At 22.7% G+C, this 25,285-nt stretch overlaps 3 protein-coding genes across 4 annotated transcripts; all 3 read left to right on the plus strand.

Moving 5' to 3' along the window:
* The first annotated feature begins 269 nt into the window (after positions 1-269).
* LOC112596027 (iron-sulfur cluster assembly 2 homolog, mitochondrial) lies at positions 270-820 on the plus strand. The gene has a single exon (XM_025341470.1). It carries the CDS (start codon positions 342-344, stop codon positions 765-767), a length of 426 nt encoding a protein of 141 aa, XP_025197255.1. The 5' UTR covers positions 270-341; the 3' UTR covers positions 768-820.
* A 3,902-nt stretch (positions 821-4,722) lies between these two features.
* LOC112595830 (NFX1-type zinc finger-containing protein 1-like) lies at positions 4,723-11,218 on the plus strand. 2 transcript variants are annotated; one of them, XM_025341202.1, is made up of 8 exons: positions 4,803-6,468; positions 7,659-7,742; positions 8,153-8,421; positions 8,588-8,731; positions 9,470-9,734; positions 9,809-10,004; positions 10,065-10,138; positions 11,021-11,218. In XM_025341202.1, exons 1-7 carry the CDS (start codon positions 4,803-4,805, stop codon positions 10,135-10,137), a joined length of 2,697 nt encoding a protein of 898 aa, XP_025196987.1. In that variant the 3' UTR covers position 10,138; positions 11,021-11,218. The 2 variants fall into 2 exon arrangements, with proteins under 2 accessions (XP_025196988.1, XP_025196987.1); XM_025341203.1 differs by lacking the exons at positions 10,065-10,138; positions 11,021-11,218 and having other exon boundaries at positions 4,723-6,468; positions 9,564-9,734; positions 9,809-9,901.
* A 2,391-nt stretch (positions 11,219-13,609) lies between these two features.
* LOC112595869 lies at positions 13,610-23,745 on the plus strand. The gene is made up of 23 exons (XM_025341258.1): positions 13,610-13,618; positions 15,184-15,322; positions 15,401-15,537; positions 15,592-15,726; positions 15,787-15,968; positions 16,784-16,963; positions 17,036-17,141; positions 18,046-18,231; positions 18,691-18,885; positions 18,945-19,164; positions 19,895-20,052; positions 20,162-20,335; positions 20,390-20,513; positions 20,569-20,726; positions 20,790-20,989; positions 21,107-21,284; positions 21,346-21,997; positions 22,073-22,257; positions 22,321-22,494; positions 22,558-22,695; positions 22,762-23,044; positions 23,183-23,286; positions 23,403-23,745. The coding sequence occupies exons 1-23, from the start codon at positions 13,610-13,612 to the stop codon at positions 23,676-23,678; spliced, it is 4,293 nt and encodes a 1,430-aa protein (XP_025197043.1). The 3' UTR covers positions 23,679-23,745.
* The last annotated feature ends 1,540 nt before the right edge of the window (positions 23,746-25,285 follow it).

Raw genomic sequence — 25,285 nt, forward strand, 5'->3', positions numbered from 1 at the left:
TTTTTTTTCATAATTAAATCAGGGGCTGGTATAAAGTGATATTATTCTATCGTCAAAATCTACAGGATTTATGATGATAAGAAAAAAAAAATGTTAACTTAATCTATTGATATTTGAGATAGTCAAACTAATTCTATTATTTCTATTTTCTATTTCAAAAATTCATAAGTTGACATATTGTTAACCAATAAATATAATATATCATATTATTATTATTATTATTATTGACCAAAATCCAATCATTAGGTCAACAAATAATTAATAATTACTAAAATACTAATTTAATTATTATTGGTATATACTAAATAAAGCTGATTTTATTAATTGTGATAACTTTTAAAATGACATTTACTGTGTTGATGGCTAAAAATGTTCAAAAATGTTTCAAATTTATAACAGGTTCACAGACAATCAGACATTTTTCATCAAAACTAGCTGAAGAAGACTTGAAAGTAACTGATGATTGTATTAAACGTCTTGAAGCTATTTGTGACCAAGATGAATTTCTTCGTCTAAGTGTTGAAAGCGGTGGCTGTTCTGGATATCAATACAAGTTTGAATTAGATAAAACTATTGCAATAGATGATTGTGTATTAGAAAAGCAAGGTATTAAAATAGTGGTGGATACAACTTCTTTAAATTACATCAAAGGATCAACAATTGACTATGAACAACAGTTAATCAGAGCTGCTTTTAGATTAATAAGAAATCCACAAGCACAGGATGGATGTTCTTGTGGTGCATCATTTTCAATAAAAATTGACTGATTGTATTTTACTTACCTCAACTTTTAGTGTAAATAATATAATATATGTTATTATTGAATTTTGTTATGTGGTTGTAATATTAAAAAAAATTAGTATTTTTAAAATGTATAATAAATTAAACCTTCAATCATTCAACATACAACTTTTAAACTATCTAATAAATAGATGCTAAAATTCTGAAAACAAATATGTTTATTTAATTTAAAAAAATATTAATGAACAATCAATCTGGAAAAGTAATATAATGACCATTTTTAAAAATCAAAAATATTTATAAAATATAAAACTTTTACTTGATATTTTTTTGAAGACTTCAAGAAAATATTTATTTTTGAGTGATGAGATGAAAAATATTTTTGACATAAAATGTTTACCATAGTCACTTTTAACACCTGCAAAATTAACACCACTGTGTAAAACTTGTATTTTTATAAATTGTAACAACTATATACTAAGATTAACTATAATTATTTAGAAAATACTTACTTTTTAAAAATCAATTTCTACTTAATAATCTACTATGGTTTTAAAATTAAAATGCTATTTTAATTTTCTGATTAAATAAAAAATGTACAACCATTTATATTGGCTTATCTTTGTTTATTTTCATTAGAATCAATAGTATCTATCTTACTAATTAAATTATTAATTATAATAATTTTTAATTTAATTTAACTTTTAAAAAATATTATCATTTATCATTACATATTTCATACTTACTCAATATTACAAAAAAAATTTATTTTTACAATTTTTTTATCATCATCATTTATTATTTTTTTTATTAGTAGGTATAACGATATATTATCCTTTTTTTTCTATAAATATCTGACAACACCAAACGATCAACTTTCGCTACGCCACTACGAATCATTTATCATTTATTATACATTATTCATAGTTTTATGTATATAATACCAATTATTAACTTCATATTACCAAGTACATAATTTTTTTTGAGTAGGTATGTCGATGCATTAAAATAAAATTCTGAGTGAATAATTCATCAATAATTACTAATTATACCAAATTACCTACTTTATAAATAATTTAATTTTTAGGAGGATTAGTAGATCAATATATTAAAAGATAATTGAAAGATGAAGTACTGCAATTGTGCCTCTATCTACTCTCCTTCAAAATTCATATAACTTTAAATAGGTACAATTTTTTTTTTTTTATTACTCATTAAGTAATAAGTAATAGAAAATAACTAGTTAACTATTCGTTTGAAATATACGATTTTATGAACATAATAAAATATTTTGCATAGAAATTTGAAATTAAATATTTTTTTTGTTATTAAAAAAAAAAATTAAAAAACTTAAATAATTATGTAAATAAAAATTTTAAATATAATTTTTGTTTTAATAATGTTGTTTGTGCTATTGCATTAAATTATGTAAGCTATTAATTATAAATTATGAGTAATAACTAATAAACAAATCGTATTGTTATAATCAATGTAGGTAGAGATTAATAAACACGGATCACCTTCTTTAAGTTATATAACAATTTTTAGTAGGCCCCTTATTTTTTATACTCAAATTCTTCCTAACAACTCGCACATTTGTGGCTGCTGAGCAGACGATACATATTTCATATACAAATGATAAACCTATCACGGTAGATATTCCCCAAGCTAGCATATTAGCTCTTACACTTTTATATTTTTGCCTCAGATATACTTCAATTAGAATACTCTGAATTGCTACCTTCGACGATGATAAATCTATAGCCTCTTCCCACCTAGACCTTGAACAATCCTTAAAACGACTTTAATACCTACCTATCATCTATTAAAGTTTCAAAGCTAATTCTGCCTTTGTAGAATAAAAATAAATGAAACTAAATTTACCCATAAAACTTATACTATATAATCAACTTTAACCGATGATTTCTAAATATTTAAGTGGTGTCATTTGATCTTCTATTAAGTTTACATGTTCAAATAAAACATCTATAAAATATATTTATTGTTTAAATAATGTATACAGATACTAAATATTCTTAAATGAAAAAAAAAAAAATGTTAATTTCATCTTTTTTCTATATGTGAATACATGGCGTATAGAACTGTTGGGAATTCTTAACTTAGTATTAAAAATAAATTACATTATGCGCAGTTATATCTTTTAACAATAAAGTCATAAGTCTTTTAAATATTTATTTTTTTTTTTTTTTGATTAGGCATTCTTATTACGTCGCCATCACTATTCGCTGGGTTAAGAAACCATTTTTTGTCGTAATAGCAGCGATTCTGTCAAGTTTAATGTAATTCTATTTTTATTAAAACTGTGTATAAGTATTTAAATAAATAACTTTCTTAATCCTTAATATAGTTTTGTTGTGTGTTGAACATTCCTCAAGTCGAACTTTAAATAATTTAACCATCATCTAACTGGAAATTAACCAAGACAAACTGATTTGAGGACGATATCACGATTCACGATATCGACTAAAATGTCTAAAACCGAAATCGAAAATATCGTTCAAAACAAAACTAGAAAATAGGTTAAAATTAGATATAAAGCAATATATTATCATTGATCATTGAATAGAGTTATTTAAGTTATTTTTTATAACCAATGGTAATAAAGATACAGAACAGTTCGTAAAAGCGGGAATTATCCAACTTTTATGGTCAACACTGTTAAATAAATACTAATAATCCTTGGGTTTTGGTTGATAAATTTATTTTTGGAAATTAATTAAAATTATTATAAAATAGTAGCATCTAACTCTTATCCTGTTATCCATCAATTAATCGATAATAAAATATTTTACCTGTAATAATTGATAATTGTAACTTGATATAATTCCATTTCTACCGAACGTATGAAGCTTTCATTAAACTATTCTTTCTTGTTTGTAAAATATGAAAGACTAAAATATTTTAATAGTACAATATTTAATATTAGTTTGAACTGTAACAAAAAAAATTACTATATATTATATTTTGGTGAGTTATATTTTTGTTTTTTGTTTTTTTCTAATAATTGGGTCTAACCACGTTATATGTTTTAAATCAGTGATTTAGTTTAAATAATTTAAACATACTAGGCGCGGACTCAAAGGGTTGTCCAAATGCCGCCCCCCCCCCCCCCCGTAAACTCTTAATTTTTAATTTTTTTATATAAAATGTATTTTATTTTTCTATCTGATGACCTTTTTTTTTTTGCTTTCTATGCGTCCCTCCTTGAAAAATTTCTAGATTCGTCCTTATGTCCCCCCCTTTTCATAAATATGTTCTTGATCTGCGCCTGAATTATACTATATTATTTCATAAAAGTTTCAAATTTTATTAATATTATTGAACACTTATAGTGAGCTTAACTCTTAAGCAGTATTAAGAATTAAAATTATTAAATAATTCTATGGTTTTAGAATATGTAATTATATAATAATAGGCTTTTACTAATACTGTTAATTAAAATTTATTATTATTAAATTAAAAACATTTTAGTATGGACATTATGATTCAGTATACTAATGAATTTCTACAAAAGTAGGTAATCTGCATAAACATACCTAGTGTTAACTCCAACAATATTTGTAACTACTGAGATTAAGTAAATAAATATCCATTATATATATGAAATAATAATCAAAACATTTTTGCTTTCTCTTGACTGATTTATTTCTTATTTTAAAAATGTGTTTTAGATATTAAATCTGTTAGTGCTTAAAAAAAAAATGTGTGTCCAAACATTTATTGACCAATTTCAATATATAAATTAGTTCTTTATTTTTTTTTTTATGTAATTGTAATTTACTAAAACTTAACATAGTTGCTTAAAATATTTACTGTAATATTGAAAATTTAAATAATAATTTGTTGGATTATTTAGTTAATATAATTGCATACTATTAAATTTTATATTTTTTATGTGTATTTCAGTTACTGAACAAAAAATAATTTGTAATTACGGGTGAATAAATTTATGAAATATAATTAAAATATGAACTGTAATATCATCAACAAATTTATTTAAAAGTAAAATTATACAACCATATTCCAAAGAAACATCAACCATGGATGAATTGTGTGATAAAATGACTTCCATAAATGTTACACCTCATATTATTGTAACAAATTATGAACAACTAGAATTATTATTAGAATCTGAACCTGAACAAGTATTTGAATTTCTAATAAATAACAATGACTTCAAACATGTATTGAATAAATGTGTAGATATTACAGTACTCATACATTTGATGAATATATTTTCAAAAATTAAATCATTGCAATTAATTAAAATAAAATATACTGCTTTAGAAATGATATCTAATTCAAAATATTTGGAACATTTAAATAATTCTCTTATTGATATTACCAAACTTAAAGATTTAATTAGTGGAGTCAAATTACAAGAATTCTTCAAAAACTGTAAAACTATATTAGAACTTACTGAAAATCCAAAATCAAAAGCAATATTGAACGAAATATTAACATTTATACAACCTATATTAATTGAATTAAATTTAACAAACATTCAAGAATTAGTGTTGTTAAATGATGACTTAAAGACTGATGATATGTTGAAAAAGTTTGTACATTATGATGTTAAAAGGTGGCCACAATGTTATAAATCTCTATCTATTTACCCTGTAATTAAAGATATTACTGCAAAAAAAATAATTTTAAGTCCAAATATAATGAAAGGAAATTATGATAATGTAGAGCATTATATTGATGTACAATTTCGTTTACTTCGTGAAGATGTTTTAGCTCCAATGCGAGAAGGTATTCAATCCTATAGAATAATGAACAAAATTGACCAAAAATATGTTGTAAAAATGCCAAATATGCATATTTATTTTGGGGCAAAGATTACAAAAAAGGATATGAATAAAGAAACTTTTCTAGTGCATTTTTTTACTAAAGAAGATTGCTCAATTAATTCAAAAAGATTTATGTTTGAATCACTATTAGTATTTAGTGATGATAATTTTGATTCCATGTTTTTTGCTACAGTTATAAAAATAAACAGACAAATATCATTACCTATAAAAACTTTAATAATTCAACCTTTGGGTAATAAAATATCAATTAAATTAAATTCTTCTTATACTATGGCTGAATCTGATGCATATTTTTTACCTTACATGTATAGTATGAATGTTTTAAAAACATTTAACCATTATAATTTTCCTATGAAATCTTACATTGTTTATGGAAAAAGTAAATCTGAAGTTCCAGCATACTTAAAATATAACTCAAAAAAATATAATATTAATGGTTCACAGTTTGATATCTTAAATGATAAACTTTGGCCAGATAACAAGGTTTTAGGACTTGACTATGCTCAGAGAAAGGCATTTAAAGCAGCATTAACTGAAGAATTTACTGTAATTCAAGGACCTCCTGGTACTGGCAAAACATTCATTGGTCTTAGAATAGCCAGAAGTATTATAGAAAATATGTATGTAACAAATATACTTAAAAGACCAATTGTAGTTGTATGTTATACAAATCATGCCTTAGATCAATTTCTTGAAGGTTTAATTCATATCACTAAAAATATTACAAGAATTGGTGGTGGATGTAAATCTGTTGTTTTGAAATCTCATGTACTAGCAAATATTAATAGTCCTACATCAGAATTACATTTGAAGAATTCATATGTAGTCGGTCTTACAACTACTGGAGCTGCTATGAGACATTCTTTATTATTGGATCTAAAACCCCCTATAGGTTAGTTAAGATTTTAAATTTTATTAGTAAATATTAATAAATAGCTTATTATACTATAATATTGTATAGATTGTGATTTATTTAGTTTAATGAAAAAAAACTATAAGTATTTATTAAATTATAATCATATTTATTTAATAAATACAGTCAAAACATCTTTAACTCAAAATTGTCGATACTACAAACTTTTTCTCTGGTCCCTAGAATTTTCTATTTAAACAGTATGAAAAAATCTTAATTAACTCGAATATTTTTGTGGATAACTTGAAGTTTTGAGTTTTATTAATAGTATAAAATTATGATTTCTCTCCTGTACCTATGTATATATTTTAATATTGAAAATATTCATTAGCGTTATTATTACCGATAAGTGGTTTAGAACGATTCACTAAAAAACTCTACAATTAACAGTAAAACTCAAACAAAACTATATACCTTTTTAAAATAATTTTCTAGCTTAATTCTTGTTTATACATACATAACTTTTTAAAATTACATATGTATAATTCATATATAAATATATACCTAGTAAATATTTTTTATTACATTAGGTACTTTATTTATAATAAATACATAGAAATTAATATATTTTGTGTTGTATTAAAAATTTTTAATTTGGATAACTTGAACTTTTGTAGTCCCTTCAACTTTGAGTTAATCAAGCTTGACTGTATTAGTTTAATGTCTATAAACATACATACATGATCAATAGATATTTAGTTTAATTTAACTAATGTTTTTTTTTTTTTTTCATAATTATTAAATTTGTTGGTTATATTTCTCTTATAATATTTAAAATAATTGTTTTGAAATATAAAATTAAAATATTAGTTGGATAATGATTTGTAAATATTTAATTTAATACATTAATTTAAAATGGTAAATAAAATGTCTAAAGTATTTCAACAACTGCAAATAAAAGTCAATTATGGTTTAAGTATTAGAGGTGTACAAAACTGTTTTTATAAAATAAAAATTTAATTTTTTTATTAAAGAACTTGACATGTATACATATAAATGTATGTACATGAAATACCAAAATATTAAATTAAGTATAGGAAGAATTGCAATTAATTAATAATTTACTTTTAAAACTGAATTAAATACTATATAATTTTTAATTAATTTGTTTGTATAAAAGAAAATTTTATTTGTTAAGTAATATTTTATTATTGTTCTAAAATTTGTAGTTATTGTGGAAGAAGCAGCTGAAGTCTTAGAATCACACATAGTTGCATCTTTAACTGAGTACTGTCAACACTTAATTTTAATTGGTAAGTATTATATTTACTTATCAAAATAAGACCTTAATTTAAAAATTATTACCAAAACTGTTAAGCTTTTATTATACATATAATACTTTTCAATATATTATTATACAGTCAGCATTGATTGAATTTGCTTATTTTTTTTTTATGATAGCTTAATTATAAAGGTAAAAACAAAAAAAAAAGTAGGAAAGCAGATGACTAAGTTTTATAAAATGTTTTTTCTTCTTATTTTCAAGCATCATACAATTTAAATTATATATTTTGAAAAGAGATATTTATACTTTGAATTTATTAGAATTATAAAATGGCATTCAATATTTTTACTAATCTTTTTTTTCTTTAAGAAAATTTAAGAACAAATAGTGTTATTTTATAATCAATTATTTATTAAAATATATTTTTATGACTTAAAGGGGATCATCAACAATTGCGTCCAAGGAATGCATCTTTTACCCTTGCAAAACGGTTTAATTTTGACATTTCATTATTTGAACGTATGGTTAAAAGTGGATTTCCCTGTTATACATTAGCCACACAACATCGAATGCGACCTGAAATATCTGCTTTGATGAAACCTATTTATCCTTTTTTAATGGATCATAAATCAGTTAAACATAGAAGTAATATTGGCGGTGTTACTAAGAATATATATTTTATCCACCATAAAGTACCTGAAGAAAAAGTAAGCAATATTATTAATTAGTTGATAGTGGTAATAGCTAATAATTGACTAACTAATATCTATTATCAATCCTAAGTGTTTTTATTTTAAATTTCTCTAACTAATAATATCATATAATTATATTTATATATATATATATATATATATGTTTCATATGTTTCATTAGGAAATTGGTTCTAACAGTCACAAAAATATTCATGAAGTGAAATTTTTTATAGAATTTGCTAGATATTTGACAAGTCAAGGCTACCATCAAAATCAAATTACTATACTTGTTACCTATCGAGATCAACTGTTAGAATTTCAAAAGGTAATTCAAATTATTTAAAAAACTTTTTTTAAATTTATTTTATGTTATTTGTTTATTAATTTGAGTAACCCAAATAAATAATGTTTAGAACATAACTAACATTTTTAAGTATTATTAAAAAAAAAATTACTAAAAATAATATTATTTCATTGGCTAATGGATGCTTAGAAACAATTTTTGCGGCTCCATGTGAAGCCAGTTTTAATTAATGTAAATAATAATGATATAAGAACTATAAGCCATAGTTAATTGATCAACTTTAAATTAAATTTAAATATGACAATAACACTTTGATTTCTGTTCATTAATGAGTTAAATAATTTCAACTTTTCATTTAAGTTGATTTACAAGAAACAATAATTTTTGGGAGAAGTTTTAAAATAAAAACTAGTTATTAATAGTACTTTAACACTAGCTGTAGGGAAAAAATATGTTTTGTTGATAACACTCCTCCAACAGCAGTGTTTAAGGTGCTAATTAACAAATTATATTTTGAAATTTTTCATTTTATTATAACTAAATGTGTTGTCTATTATTTTTACATTTTTAACATATCAAAAAAATTACTCTACATATAGATTTTTTTTAGTTAACATATTAAAGTTATATAATACATACTATAATATTATGTTTGACCAATTAAAAATAGTATCTAACACATATTTTATGTAATTATTTTGTTTCATTGTTATATAGTAATTACTGTATTGATTAATTTTTTTATAATTGATGGCTTAGATTCAAGAAAATAGTTTTTTCTTGGAAGATTTTAGAATTGAATGTGTAGATGGCTACCAGGGTGAAGAAAATGATATTGTTTTATTGTCTTTAGTACGCAGCAACATTGATAATAGTATTGGGTTTTTACACATTCAAAATCGTGTTTGTGTTGCTTTATCTAGAGCTAGAAACGGATTATACATTATGGGAAATATGGATAATCTTATACATTCATCAATATGGAAAAAGATAAGTCAAACACTAGTTGATCAACAAGCTCTTGGTATGGAATAAAACTAATATAAAATATATTAATTTTATATTTTGAATAATACTTCAAAAATTAATTTTTTTTAGGCAATAAATTGACTTTATATTGTCAAATTCATAAGGATTGGATTAACACGGTCTGTGATAGTAAGGATTTTGCAAAAGCTCAGTGTTCAAAAGTATGCAATATTAAAATGGATTGCGGTCATCACTGTCCACATTTTTGTCATTATAATGATCAATCTCATAAAACTTTGTATCGTTGTAAAAAAATTTATATAAAGTAATTTAAAATTAAATTGAAAAAATGTTTAAAATTATTAATTATTTTATAATTTTTTAGGACATTACACTGTGGTTTCAAAATCAAAATAGAATGCTGGATGAGATTTTTAATTTTTGAATGTCCTCAATAAGGTAGACTAATTTAATTTTTGAATTTTATCAATTATTAAATGAATACAAATAACAAATTTTAAAAACGAACTATTTTGTGTACATTTATTTATTAATTATTATTAAATAAAGTATGATTAATAGATAGTTTTCTTAAATATGATATAATTTAGAATTTAAAAATATGGTAGGTATCTTGTATCAATGTATTTTTTATTTCTTTTATTTATTATTAGCATAAAATATAATTTCATATTACAGACTATAGAAATTATTACTTAGTTTATATTAGATAGTATTATCATTATGGGCTAATGGAATATAAACAAATTATCATTCAGCATTTAAAATTTAGGATTATTATTTAACATTTTATAATTATTTAATTTTTCTTAAATCTGAATAAATCGTTTGCCCTATATTTGTAATTATAAGATTACTATATTTATGTATATATAATTTAAGTATAATTTTATCAGTGTACATAATTACTAAGAAGAAAATAAAAATGTTTTGTATGTATTTTTTAAATTAAGTACCTCAAAGATTTCAATTAATTTTGAATTAAAAATTTTAATCATAAGTATTAATGACCAGTGTTTATAAATCTACATATTTATTTATGAAATAATTGTATACAGTATACTGTAAGAATATTAATTATAATTCTGACAAATTGTAAGGGACCTTTTGAGAATATATATCTAACTCCAATAATATATATTGATTGAATAAAGTGAGATTATTTAAAATTTCTCAAAATATTTAAGCTTAAATAATTTACTATATAATTCTAAAACTAAATTAATAACATAATCAATATAAACTAATTACTTTTAAAACCATAACAATTTGTTATTAAATATAATAATTTAATATAAGTTGATATTTCTTGTTTTTCAGGTACCTATCTACATTAAGAAAATCTAAAAATCCTTTATCATATTGTACCATTTTTTTTTTTAAATAGTACTATAAAATTCATCATAGACATAATCACCGACATATTAAAGATATTATATTGAAACTATTTTTCTGGAATCTATTGTTAACTTATGAAATAAAATGTATCCAATAGCAATTATATTCAACTATACATATAGATACCTAATTTGTGATTGTAAAACATATGTATATATATTTTAATTATATTATTTTAAATCTTATTGAAATGTAAGTATAAATTATTTTAGTTTGTTATTTTGGTATGTTGAAAATGTATATTAGAGTATTTTTTAAATATGAATTATTAATCTAAAAGCTTGTTCCTTAATTATAAATATTATATTAGTATACTCTGTCCCGTGAGAGAACATGCTGCATCTATGTATGCTGAATGAAGTCTATCAACTGATCTTGCTGTTGTATCTCCTCCATACATCCAAATTTCGGTGGTGGATGTGTAATGCCAACTAGTTTTGATTTTCATGTAATGTGTTCTCTTGTGGGATGGAGTATAGTTTTAAAGCAATTAAGTCTTGTAAAGTATTTGAGTAGACATATTTAAATTTCTAAATTATATTGATTATACTTTTAACAGTGATCTCATCTTTTGTTTATTATTATATTTAAATGTTTTATTTGTTTACTTACATATTAATTTTAAGTCATTAAAAAACAATTATTTAAAAAAATCATTTTTTTTATATTATTATTTTATTTTACTATTTTTACTCTATTAAAGAAAAGAAAAACATTAATTTTTAATATCATTTTGATGTAGTTAATTAGTTAACTTGTAAGTAAATAGTAGCATGTTGGAGTAGGTTTTTTAAGACAGTTGCCTCAAGACCAAAATGGCCGGGAGGGGATATTGAACAATAGATTTAGTATGATAACATTTTTTTATAATATTTATACATTTAAGCAAAAAAATAAAATAAAATAGATTAAAAGCTGTGTGTGAATTAGGTGGCCAATTAGCAATTTACCTCATATCTAAAAGATTTTCAGCACATTATTGCAAGCAAATAAGTATTCAAAGTTTTAACTAGGTACCTATGTCTATTATATAATATGTGAAGTGATAATATGAATAATTACAATAATTTTAATGTGAAATAGTTCATATCAATGACTACATTAAAAAGCAGTCACTCTAATTGCAATATATATAACTTATAAACAGGGCTGAGATGTATAGACTATATCATAATAAAATAATTAAATATGCTTAAAAAATCCTTAGAATAGGTATATACGCTATAATGTGCATTAAAAAAATACAAATATTATATTTTAAAAATGTGTACAAATGTAAAATTTATGAATTTTTAAAAATGTGTGTAGGTAACTACTCTAATTTATTAATCTTTGAAAAAAAAATCAAATATATAATGTATTTATCTATGAACTATGAAGTATTATTTATTTGCAATTTGATGAATTAATATTTAGTACTTTCAGTTGTTAGACTATTATACAGTTATAATACGTTTGAAAATACTTTTAATTTTAACAATCTTCTATTGCTTAGTTGCTAAAAGAGCTTTGTAAATAGAAGTATAGTTTTATTACACTGATGTAATTGGTGTACATGAATAATAACTAAAAAAAATTTTCGATAAGCCATTAAAGTTCTCAATAGAGTACTAAATATAATAAAATAGGTATTAACTTAAGTCTATAGCCCATGCACAAACAATATATATATATATATATATATATATTATATAGTTTATATTTACGTTTATAATTGGTTAAAATGGTTAGATAGGTTCGACATCTGGGCTATAGACACTAATATCCTGTTTCCTATTCAGTCGGAAACCACTCATTCGAATTTTGCTTAAGATGCATAAAAAATTTTCTAAAAATATCATCTCAAAATGGAGTTCCTATGTTTGTAACGCAACTGTATGTGTATGATACATATTATGACGGTTGTCAGAGATTTTTCATGAGTTGAACACCTATAATGCCTTAATCAAATTGTTCATACCTATGTATATTGATAATTGTAATAAATACAACTAAATTATCAAAGTCAGTTTTAGATTAGTATATTTTTAAAGCGATTTTGAAAAATTAGAATAATTCACTGAGTATATTTTGTAGGTTAAAGTTTGTATACAGTTTAACATACTAATGTGTAGTAGTTATTATTATATATTAAAATTTGTTATGACTTAATTATTTAAATGTAATCGTGTAGGTATTGAGAAATCAATTGTTAAATAATTTACTGCTCATCTACTTTGTTAACGCGCAACTTGTATTTTTCGATTATCCTTATATGTATATTAAAATAGGACATTAAAAGTTTAAAAAAGTTCAATAGTTATAATTTAGAAGCCACATGATCATTATTAAATGGCAAACAAAAATTTCAAGGAGGTAATCTAAAGTATAGTCTTAAAGTGTAATAAAAAATTACAAAAATTAGATTTTGAATAATTAGGTAGGTAATGAAAAAACGAGGAAAATCTTTGGTGAATTTCCCCGTTTATAAATAGATAACAATGATACTAAGTTACTAAGATGGGATAGATCATGGCTAAAGTATTTAGCCATGGGATTAAAATAATAATTAACAGCTATATTGAAATATAAATAATATAATTTTATTATATACCTGATTTATACAAATATATTTTATTTTATGTAGGTTGTTATTTTTGTTAATAATATCAAGTAAATATATATTTATATAGAATAGTTATTTATTATATTTCAAACATTTACATATTATTATAATCCATGCATCTTTTTCCGTATATTACCACGAAATGATTATCTTACGTTCTATATTTTTATGACAGTAAAAGTAAGTACTTAATTAATAAATGACTAATGAGGATGTAGATTATTAGTTAAATAACGCCAGTTATTTAAAATATTTCTTATTAGGAACAGTTTTTGGTTTACCTAGTCCCAGTGACTGAAAAAAAATTGGAAAAGATACCTACACAAAAATATTTTGATAAATAAAAGGTAGATAGCGGTGAAATCCAAAATTGCAAATAGTCTATTTTTTTTCAATAGACCAAAAGCGCTAATTTATTTTGCGCTTTTGTACTTTAGCAGTAGGATAAATGCTCAAAAATAAATATTGTACTAGTTACACAATAAGTTTCATTTCAAAATAATTAATTATTAAATTAAAAGTATTTTTATAATTCAAAATACATTAACAGTGAGTTCGGTTGAAGTGTAGTATTATATCGTGACGAATTACGGAGAAGATTAATAATCATTTAAGATAACTATATAATTTATGCAGTATAAACTTATACATAACTTATAAAATACATTTTATTGTTGTAAAATTTATTTGCGCTTATAGTTTGTTAAAAAGGTATTATTTTTTTTTGCACTTCTGGACTATTTATTTTTGCGCTTTTAGGTTGCGTTTGGGTTTTATTTTGTGCATAAATGCTACAGTCGGTAGATAGGTACTCTATATGACCTAGCTATTACCTAACACAACTTAAATGTACCCTCAGTCCTCACTAAAAACCAAATCCACACATCAAATTATTAAACAATTCAAAACCTTCAAGTTTTTTCGAACATTTTAAAACGATTTTTCTTAATAATGTAATTGTAAGTAGTATTGAATATTGATGGAATTGTATTTAACAAATAAGAAATAAAATATTATTAAGAATAGGTATTTAAAACTAAGAATTAAGGTCTAAGACTAGGTATTCAATATTATCGCTCTATTCACTAATTAATTGTTCGATCATTGTTGTTAATGTTGTTATACTTACTCGTTTATAAATAAAAGATAGATTAAATTGGTTATCTTCAATGGGAGATTCCTGAAATAATTTAAGTTCTTATTATTATTTTATTAATAAAAATACGAATATGTGGTAATAAGTCATACATTCGTGCAGTATTCAGTATTAGGAATTGGGATTTAGTTTAGTTAGTGGCTCGTGCATACTTATTTTCTAATTACTTTACTTCTTCATGTACATTCATATAATATAGTCATATAGAACCATGTGGTTTTTACAAAAACAATTTTTTTTTATTTTAATATTTTTATTTTTTTCAGGTTATTATTTTTAGTTATATTTAACTTTTTTTTTAATTACTTGTAATTTGTTTTTTAGAATACTAAAACTTCTATACATATTAACAATAACAATTATTTTTTTATAGAACTGCAAGTTAATTGTTGTAATATAAATGATAAATCATTTATTTGCTTATTTAAAGTAAATGAACCAAAAAACTGCAATTGTGTAGAGGGTAATTAATAACTTGATTATTAGTAATAATAGCTGGAGAGGTATAATAAAAATATAATTTTTTTGGGTTTTAATACAGAATATCAAACTGAGATTGATTTATTGTTTAATGATGTTCCTCACAATCTCCACGAAAAGTTGTTGACCGGGTCTTTAGCTGATTTTACTGTTGAAGAAATTACCAATCTTCCTACAAGTCTTTTATATTTTTTACCGGTTAGTAAATTGGACGTATTAACTAAAAAAAATTTCAAACAAATATAATTTCAGATAAATAAGTTGGCTGTGTTATCTGGTAGTCATCTAGCATCTCTTATAATTACACATGAAGATCATACACCAATAGCTAAGAAGATCCTTCAATCTATTAAAACAGATCAACAACGCATTGAGTTTTTAAACTTTGTAAGAAAAATTATTTAATTTTTTTATTTCCATGTTTTCATGTACCTAAATTTTATTTAGTTAGTGTTAAATGTGATAAAAAATGAAAAAATACTAGATTTCATTGGTGAAACGGTTTATAAATGGAATTATGATATAAAAGATGGCAAATTTCAAAAATTATCGAATATATGTGGTTATGCTTTAGCTAGACTTTGGACACCATATGTTATTACTACAACTAAAAATATTAGTACACGATTGTAAGTACTTTATTTAATGTATTACATATTCCTAATTTATGAAAACTATATATGTCTAAGAATTAATGCTTAAAAAATAAAAGTAATTACCTATCTACTAGCCGAACAATACTTAAATTAAATTAAATTAAATATTGTAATAATAATGTATATTGTATATTAATTTATCTTTACAAATCATTTTACGTGGTATAATAAAAAAGTCATACTTTTTTGTTAATATTAATTATGATTGTAAAATTAAGGTTGTTTTGAATAAATAAAAAGGAATTAATTGAAATACTGTGTTAAGAATATGATACTAACAGATTACATGCATAAAATAAGTATAAATGTTCAGTAGTTTTATTAATGGATTTATAATAAAATCATTTACTATTGTAATCTTTATTTGTAGATGATTTTTATTCATAATATCTAAAATTTGTGATAAGGTAATAAAATTAATATTATGTTGCTATATTGATTAATTATTTTTAATTTATATTATTTTTGGATGATTAAAAAAAATATCCGATGTTAATATCTGGTGAATAATTTTCTAATATTATTATTTATTAATTAATTCATACTATTAATTTTTTAATATGTTTTTATCATAATTGAATAAGTAATTAATAAAAATAAATTAAATTTAAGAACACTTTTTTAATTAATATTATTTTTACTATTGTTAAATTATTAATTTTTTTTTTATAAATCAAATTTTAATTAGTGAAACTGAAAGCATTTGATGCTTAATATTTATTTATTTTTATGTATAAAATCAATGTATTTAAAAAATATATTTATTAAAAATAATACATATTATTTAGATTGACTCTGTTGGCTGAAGTAGAACAAAAGCAAAAACAAAGGACGTTATGCAATAAATATACACAAATTAATTGGAAAAATTTACCAAAAAATGTTAGAAGATTATGGTCATTTTTGTCAGTCTATCAGTCTTATCCTAATCCATTAAACAAATGGACAGTGCAACAAACAGCTCTACAGTTAGTTGAGAAAATCTAATTTTGATAATAATACATTTTATTTGTTTTTCTCTAATTTTTTGTTTTGTTTAGGTATACATTTTTGTTACCAGATTTTAATAATAATGAACTATTTCTTATACCATTTGATGAATTGTCTAAAAATGCATTGTATGATATCGATTTTGATATTGCTCAAGTATGGAACTGTATTATTTATATAAAAATACTTAATTGTATAATAGATTATGAATAAAAATGTTTTCATTATAATAAAAATAAATCTAGAAGTAAAAATATGGTTTTATACCTTTAATATTACAAAATTATAATAATCATTTAGTGTAGAATACTTAATTAAAAATTAAACTATGTAAATAAAAAAAAAGTTGTGTTGGATATAACCATAGGTGTAGGGTGGTCAAATTTTTTGGTGGGCTGTAGCCCTCCTAGGGATAGACATGTACTGACTCGTGGTGGGCTTCGTCTGCATTTTGCAAGGGGATTTTCCAAACTGAGAGGTACTAAGCTTCCAAGCACCCCCTCCCCTTGACTACACCTATGGATATAACAAAATTTAAAAATGAAATCATGCATGATTTGCTTTTAATTTTAATATTTTAATTTTAAAACTGACATAAATAATGATTACAACATTTCCTTTATATACAGGTATGACAATATATGTAATCCTTAGTAATATTATGATTTAATTTTAGAATATTATAGTATTACAATGCATTTTAATATTTTTTTTTTTGCTCTAAGCTAGCAGTTATCTATTTAATGAATAGACAAATTTTTAATATTAAATTTACTTGGGATTTAATTTAATAATTTACTAAAAATACAATATGATTTAAACCTTGTACTATTGTTGTTATTAGTCAATTTACAATTTATTTTTAAATAAATTATATTAAATACTATGACGCACACAATATTTAATTTTATTCATTTCTATGATTATGATAGAAAGTAAAAAAATATATTTTTGTAAGTGACATAGAAACAAAGGTGAATCGCCATTTAATCTAAAAAAATGTTTAGGTTCCATATGTAAAGTAAAAATAAATACTTATTTAAAATTTTTATTTTAATAGGCTCGATTTTTATTTTCATTGTTAATGGAAAATAGCACTTTAAAAGATATAAAAATACTGTATCCAACATTCTTTTTTAAACTATCACCATTGCAAATTGATAAATTTGAACCAGAAGAATGGGCTAACGAAACGGATATTTTGTCATTAGAAAAAATACATTTAAGTTATCCAGCTGCTAAACAGGTACATATTTTTTTCCATCATAAATGTTTTAAGAATAAGATAAGAAATTAATAAATATTATAAATTTTTAATTATTAATGGTTAGAATGTTAAGTTTTGTAGAAAAATTCAATTATTAAGTGTTTTATAATAAAAATATAACAATGCAAAATAAATTAAATACAATATGATATATTTGTATTGATGCATTTATCTAATAGACAATAATCAACTCAACATTGTATAATTGTTGTTTATGTATATAAATTTAAATATATTTACTGAACTGCTAAAAAGTTACCAAAAAACATTTCTCCAAAAATCCATTATTTTAATTTATTCTATATCTGGTTTTCTTTGTTTGTATAAACATGAATTTTGCACACTTTTATGAAACATAAGTTAAAACTAGTGAACTTTGATAATAAATATTTTTAATGAAATAAAAACATAATTATTAACTATTTTTGTTTTTTTTAGATATTCAATAAAATTGCTAGTGATCGGTTGTCAAAAAAAAATATAAATGGATATTATAAATGGACATCTGATGACTTGCGACATCTTCCATTGGTATATACCCAACCAGCTACTTCATTCTTGAAGTTTTGTGCTACTCCGCCTAGTATTCAATCGTTAATTGCTGTTGATTCTTATATGCTGAGTAACAGACAAGTAAATAAATAAATTGGTTATTATTTTAAATTATTAAATTGTTTATATTTCATTTTTAGGCTTTTTATTTAAGTGGCTGTAGTAGTATGTTATCATTCCCTTCAAATGATCCAAAACTTTTACTTGATTTGAAATATATGATTAAAGCAGTTCCTGTTTCTAGTCTATTATGTATTGATAGTGGAAATATAAATTATCCACTAATGTCACACTTAATATCATTAATTGATAATCATAACTTACCAATGGCTTTTTATCTTTTAAATATAACAAATCCAGGTAAATATATTTGTATATATTTTTTAATTATTGAAATATCTGTAGTGGTAAATAGTAAATTATTTTTAAATGAATAACAGTTTGCCATTTGCAATACAAATGGTTAAAATTGTGTTTTAACCAATGATTTAAAAATAGAACTAGATTATACTAACATATATAGAAGTATCTGGTTTTGGAAATGGACTCATCTAAGGTTAAATTAGATGTCCATTAAAATAAGTAGATAAATAACTAAATATTGAGTTCATTTCTGAATTAAAATATGTATGTCAATTTAGTAAATAAAGTGAAAAAAAAATACTTCTTTAAGTTTGGAGAAGCTAGATTATTTTTTATATTTATTGTTGGTGAATTGTGCATCTTCTCAATATATTTAGCAGATGTTTGTAGATTCATGCTGTCCAGAAGATAATTTTGTAATATTTATTCTATAGGTTACTGTCATCTCACAATGTTACTTTTTAAAATTTATTTATACTTAATGACAACTATTTTTTACATAACTTAATACTAGGTTTTATTGATTGCCTGAATTTCTTTTTCTTATCTGATTCAAATTTAGTTATATTAGTATTTCCTTGATCTTAAACCTTTTTATCAATTTTTTTCCAAAAAGTTTCTATAAAAATAAATAAATAAATTATCCTGTCAATCTTTGAAATGGTTGAATAAGTAAATATATATTTTTATTGCTTATTTATACAAAATTAATGTATACATTTTTCAGTAAAACATACCTGCTTCATTAAAGAAATGTTGAAGAATAAACATAATATACTTTTTGATCAGTTAGCCCCTTCAGATGTACCAGGTCCTATATTTGATATTCTCAAACAATTATACTCAGTCTATACTGATAGAATAGACAAATTACCTAAGCATATAGTAAATATTTATAATTTTAAATTAATAATTAAAAATTTACTAAATCATTTTGTGATTTTGTACTTATAATGTATTTATTATTCAGTATTAAATGTTAATACTATTTTAGCTAAATGTAATATTAGAAAACAATGATTTACTTGCCAAGTGGACTGGTAATGATTCTGCATTCACTAAAGGTCTTTATAATGGGTATTCGTGTAATTTCATAAGAAGATTAAGTAGTGTAAAATTCATTATTCTAATTTCAAATTATAATGCGTATCTAAAACGAAATGGAAAAGTAAGATGGAAATATATTTTTAAATAATAATTTATTATAACAATTATTTTATAGGTTTTTCCTAAAAACTTGCAAGTTTGTGTTGCCGAAGCATTTATTAATTATCTCAAGTTAAAATCAAAATTAACAGCAGATCTCAATATTCACTTAGAAACATGGGAAGTTGAAGCAGTGCAAGGTAAATAATTTTTTAATTTAGTTTCTTAGTTAAACTTAAATAATATTTTCATCAGGATTTGTCTTGACAACTCTTCCCATTGATGTTATTGTAAATTCAAATTCGAGCGATAATATATTGTATTCTATTGGACAATTAAGTTTCCCTGAACTAATGATTGCATCTCAACCACAAAAACTGTCATTAGTGGTTGACCAATATATCACAAATATTGTAAGTTTTAAATTAAAATTAAAACAAAATTGTGTTATCATTATATAATTTGTTTTAATAAAGCTAGAAAATAGGTCAACCTTAAGTTTTGAGCATTTACATATACTTGGAAATCTAATTCATTTTATTCCTACAACATATTTGAGTGTAGTAGATGAACAAGCATTTAAATTAATGTTGGAAAGTGGTTTAATTGATACCAGAATTTGTATTGATTCATTAGCAAAAGCAAAATGGGCTGATTTATTAATAAAAGCTTTTGGGTAATATTATAATATTAATGTATTAATTAAATTTTTGTATCATAAATTTGATAAAATTATATATACTAAGAAAATAATAACCCGCTATATTTTAAACATTTTTTTTTTTAATTTTAGAAATATTGAAAATTGGTCGAGTGACACTTTAGTAACATTGTCTGATTTTCTTATTGTATTAAACCAGGATCAATTAAATGCTATACCAGATATGTCACGTTTAAACTCTTCAGATATTATACTGACTAGATATGCTGATGAAATTGAATTTTTATCTAATAATATTCCTTTTTACAAGGTAGAATTAATAAAGATTAACTTAATATATATATATTTATAATTAAATACTTCTTTTTTAGGGTTGTGAATTAATTTTGGGTGATCAGTATAAAGATTTTACTAATTCTTTATCAACTCTAATCAATTTCCACTTAACTTCAATGCAAATTCAATTACAAATGATTAATCCAATTAATTATAATCTAAACGACCAAAACCAAACAGTTATAATGTCATCAGAAGCCAAAGGAAAAATTAGCAAACCAAATGTCTTGATTTCATTACCAAAGTCTGATGACTTAAATAAATTATCAATGAAAAACAATATGTACAACAAATTTTTTGGAGGCAAACAAAAACAAAATGTTAATGATTTTCTTAATATAAAGAAAAATATTCAAGTTACAACAACTCCCACTGAGGAAGAGACCATTAATATATTTTCAGTCAATCAACAAATATCAGTTGTTAATAAATCAACATCAATCTTAGAAGTTGAACATTTAACTACTACTAGTCCTACATTTTCAACTTTAAATTCCTCAAAATACGACCAAAGTTTAAAACATTTAGGAAGTGATCAGTTTACTGAAAAACCATTTGATGAAACATTTATACCATTACTTAGCACTAATCATAGTAAAGTATCAAATAATAAAAGTGATACTGATTACGAAATGCAATTAGCAATAAATAATTCTAAATTAATTATTAATGCAGTTCATTTTCAAGGTAAGACTACATTTAAATTTTTTGTCAATACTCTTTAATCTCAATATATTGAACATTAAATTACTTTATTATTAGACATTACAGAAAATAGAAAAAAATTTCATGATGATTTTAAAACAAATGTCTATAATATTTCTTCAAACCACTCACTTTCATCAGAAATTATTGAAATATCAACAATGAGAAATAATAAATCATACAAAAATCAAGGTCAACAAAAAAAGAGATCATTAACACTATTTTTTGATACTGAGGTGCAAGTAAGTGAATGTTTTAACTCCAATGAGTATTTTAGTACTTACAAAGTATATTTAATACTTCAGATTAGTTGCGAAGCATTAAAAATGTTAGGACCAGCTTCAGTTACTTCCCTCCAGTTTGACTCAATTATTCACTCTATGAGTGATGAGGAATTAGAGAATTGTGTTGATTTATTGGGTTCCTTTGACATCAATCCTAAATTAGCAAGACATATTTGGTCTCGAACCAAAGAAAAGGTATGTCTATTAAAAAAAAAATCTATGTTTTTAATCTTAATTACTATTTATTTGAATGTATAGACTGCTTTACATACATATGGTTCTGTTTTATCGGGATTATCGGTAAATGATATAAGAATACTTGATTTGAACATTGATAGACCTTGGTCATTGGAATTGATTCATTTATTTTCAAAATATATAAAAACTGATAAAATTGTATGTATATATTTAAATTGTTCATATTTTTTGTTAATATTTATATTATATTATGCTCATTTTTAGGGTGAGGAGATAATAAAACAATTTTTAACAAAATCAAAAGCAAACATGCCTTCACATTTATGGGGATCATTTGGTTCATTAATATGTAAATTACCACCTCGTATTTTCAAAATAATAATGCCAAATAAAGAATTATTCTGGAAAACTAGCTCAGCTTTCAATACTATAACATCTTGTGATATGTCTTGTATAAACAATTTAGCATCAATAGCAGTTTCTGTTATTGGACAATCAAATACTTGGAAAACTGCTGAAGTGGAACGTATGGGAATGATTCTCGCTGGTAGTTAATATATTATTATTTAATTGTAATTAATAAGTAGTAATAACTATACATTTTTAATTATAAATTATAAACCCTATGTAGGTATATATAATTTAAAAATACTATACATTTTGTCATTTCAAATTTTCTATTTAGGAATTAACATCACTCAGTGGCAACTGTTATTAAACTTGAATCCAAAAGCATTAGAAGGACTTTCTTCAAATACTATCAAATGTCTCAATGAACAACAAATCAAGGTTAGTTAGAAAGTTGATCAATATTGTAACTTAAAATATTAACTTATATAATTTTAAAACTTAATGTTTATTTATTTATTAATTTTTATGAACTGTTAATATTTAACAATCTATAGTTAATGGATGGATCCCATATGAAATATTTAACACCTAAATCTGCAAATGCATTATTGGAAAATCATTCTGAATTATTAGATTTTCAAACAAAAGAAATACTATCACAATTAGTGAACTTTGAAATTAAAGTGGACTATAGTATTAATGTTTTTGAAAGTAGAAATGACTATTCAATTGAAATGCAAGCACATTCTATAGCTCCTGCAGTACAAGTGTTATCTTTTTCAATCTTAATTGCTATCATTTTAGTATTTTTCTTAAATATAACTGTTTAGTATTGTGTGTTTATAATTATTATTGAGCCTGTAAAATTTTATTTTCAGTTATACTTTTAATGTTGGTATATAGTGTTTAATGAATTATGTTTTATGATTAAAAGATTTTTATTTTATATATTATAAATATTTTTTAACCTCATTAATTTGATTTTATTGTTTATGATGTATTTAACATACTGTGCCAGAAGTCAACATATCATTCACATGTCTGGACACTGGACAGTGTGCCAGATTTTTGTTAGAAATAAGATTAGATTTTATAAGATGCAGAAATGTAGCCAGAATTTTATTTTTTTGCTGAGTTCATATCAAAAAACTATTATTTTTAATTTTTAAAAATTTTAGGTTGTTCTAGACATACCCCTCTCTCCCGATATGTGTCTGATTAAATTTAATTAGATATATTTTACCTCCAAGTATTAACAGTAGTCAATAAATAGACATTATTTTTCTTAAATACTATTTATAGTATCTGAATTTATGAGAAAAATATAAGTAACAACAGTAGGTAACCAATATTATAGATAAGATTATATTATCTACAAACAATATTAAAAGTATTATATTAAAAGAGGCTTTAGAACTAGTGAAGAATTTTGATCAAACCTATAGTTCTGGAATTAATAGAAGAATAAATAATTAATTGAAATCTCATACCATGTAAATAAACCTTAACTGCATTTCATCTATTGTTTCACCTGATTGATGTAACTTAGTTCTCCAAAATATAAAAAAGTTCAAACAACCAACTAAAATTTAATTATAAATTGTTTAAACTAGCATACTAAATTAACACTCAATTTGGTCATAGTCCAAAGATTGAAAAAATTTATTAGATGTGATATAGATTTTAATAAAACTGAATTAAATTAATTTAATTTAGATAATTTACAATTTAAAAATGATTTAGAATATTTTTTAATGGGTGCAATTAATAATAATTTAAGAAAAATTCAAAAATTTTATAAAAATACAACTTTTTTTTTTTTAATACAAAAAAAATAAATAAATATAAATTACTTATAGAAATATACATAACTTAAAAAAAAAGAATGAACAATCAAACAAACAAACAAAATTCACACTTTGTGCATAGCAGTACATAAATTAATGATGAAAACTTTATTGTGGAATTTTCTACAGATTGTCATTACAAGTCAATAAATACTGATCTTTTTAATTGGATTTTTTTGCGATATTGCGCAATAATCATTTATTTTATTTAAATTTATACATTTTCTGCTATTCATCATAAACATATAATGTAGTAAAATGATTTATTTTTTACCTATTGTGGTATATTTATTGCTTTTGTCTGTTTTTTCCAAGTACTCATACAATTAAGCAAGTAACAGAATAAGTATTTATTTAATTTAATATTTTTGTAGAATGAATACCTTTAGCTAGACAAATTAATTAAAATTATTACATATGTATTAAACATTTTAAATATAATAATTGCATAATACCTTTATTTAATTCAAAATAAGAATATACTTGAGCATAAACCAGTTTTTGTCTATGGTAGTTAGGAAATGCTCGTCCATTTCACTCACTGATTCTATCATCCATATATGCCTGATGTATATTAACATTTTTTTTAG

This window comes from Melanaphis sacchari, unplaced genomic scaffold, assembly GCF_002803265.2.
Source record: "Melanaphis sacchari strain LSU unplaced genomic scaffold, SCAv2.0 Contig2_pilon_pilon, whole genome shotgun sequence".
NCBI classification, from domain to species: domain Eukaryota; kingdom Metazoa; phylum Arthropoda; class Insecta; order Hemiptera; family Aphididae; genus Melanaphis; species Melanaphis sacchari.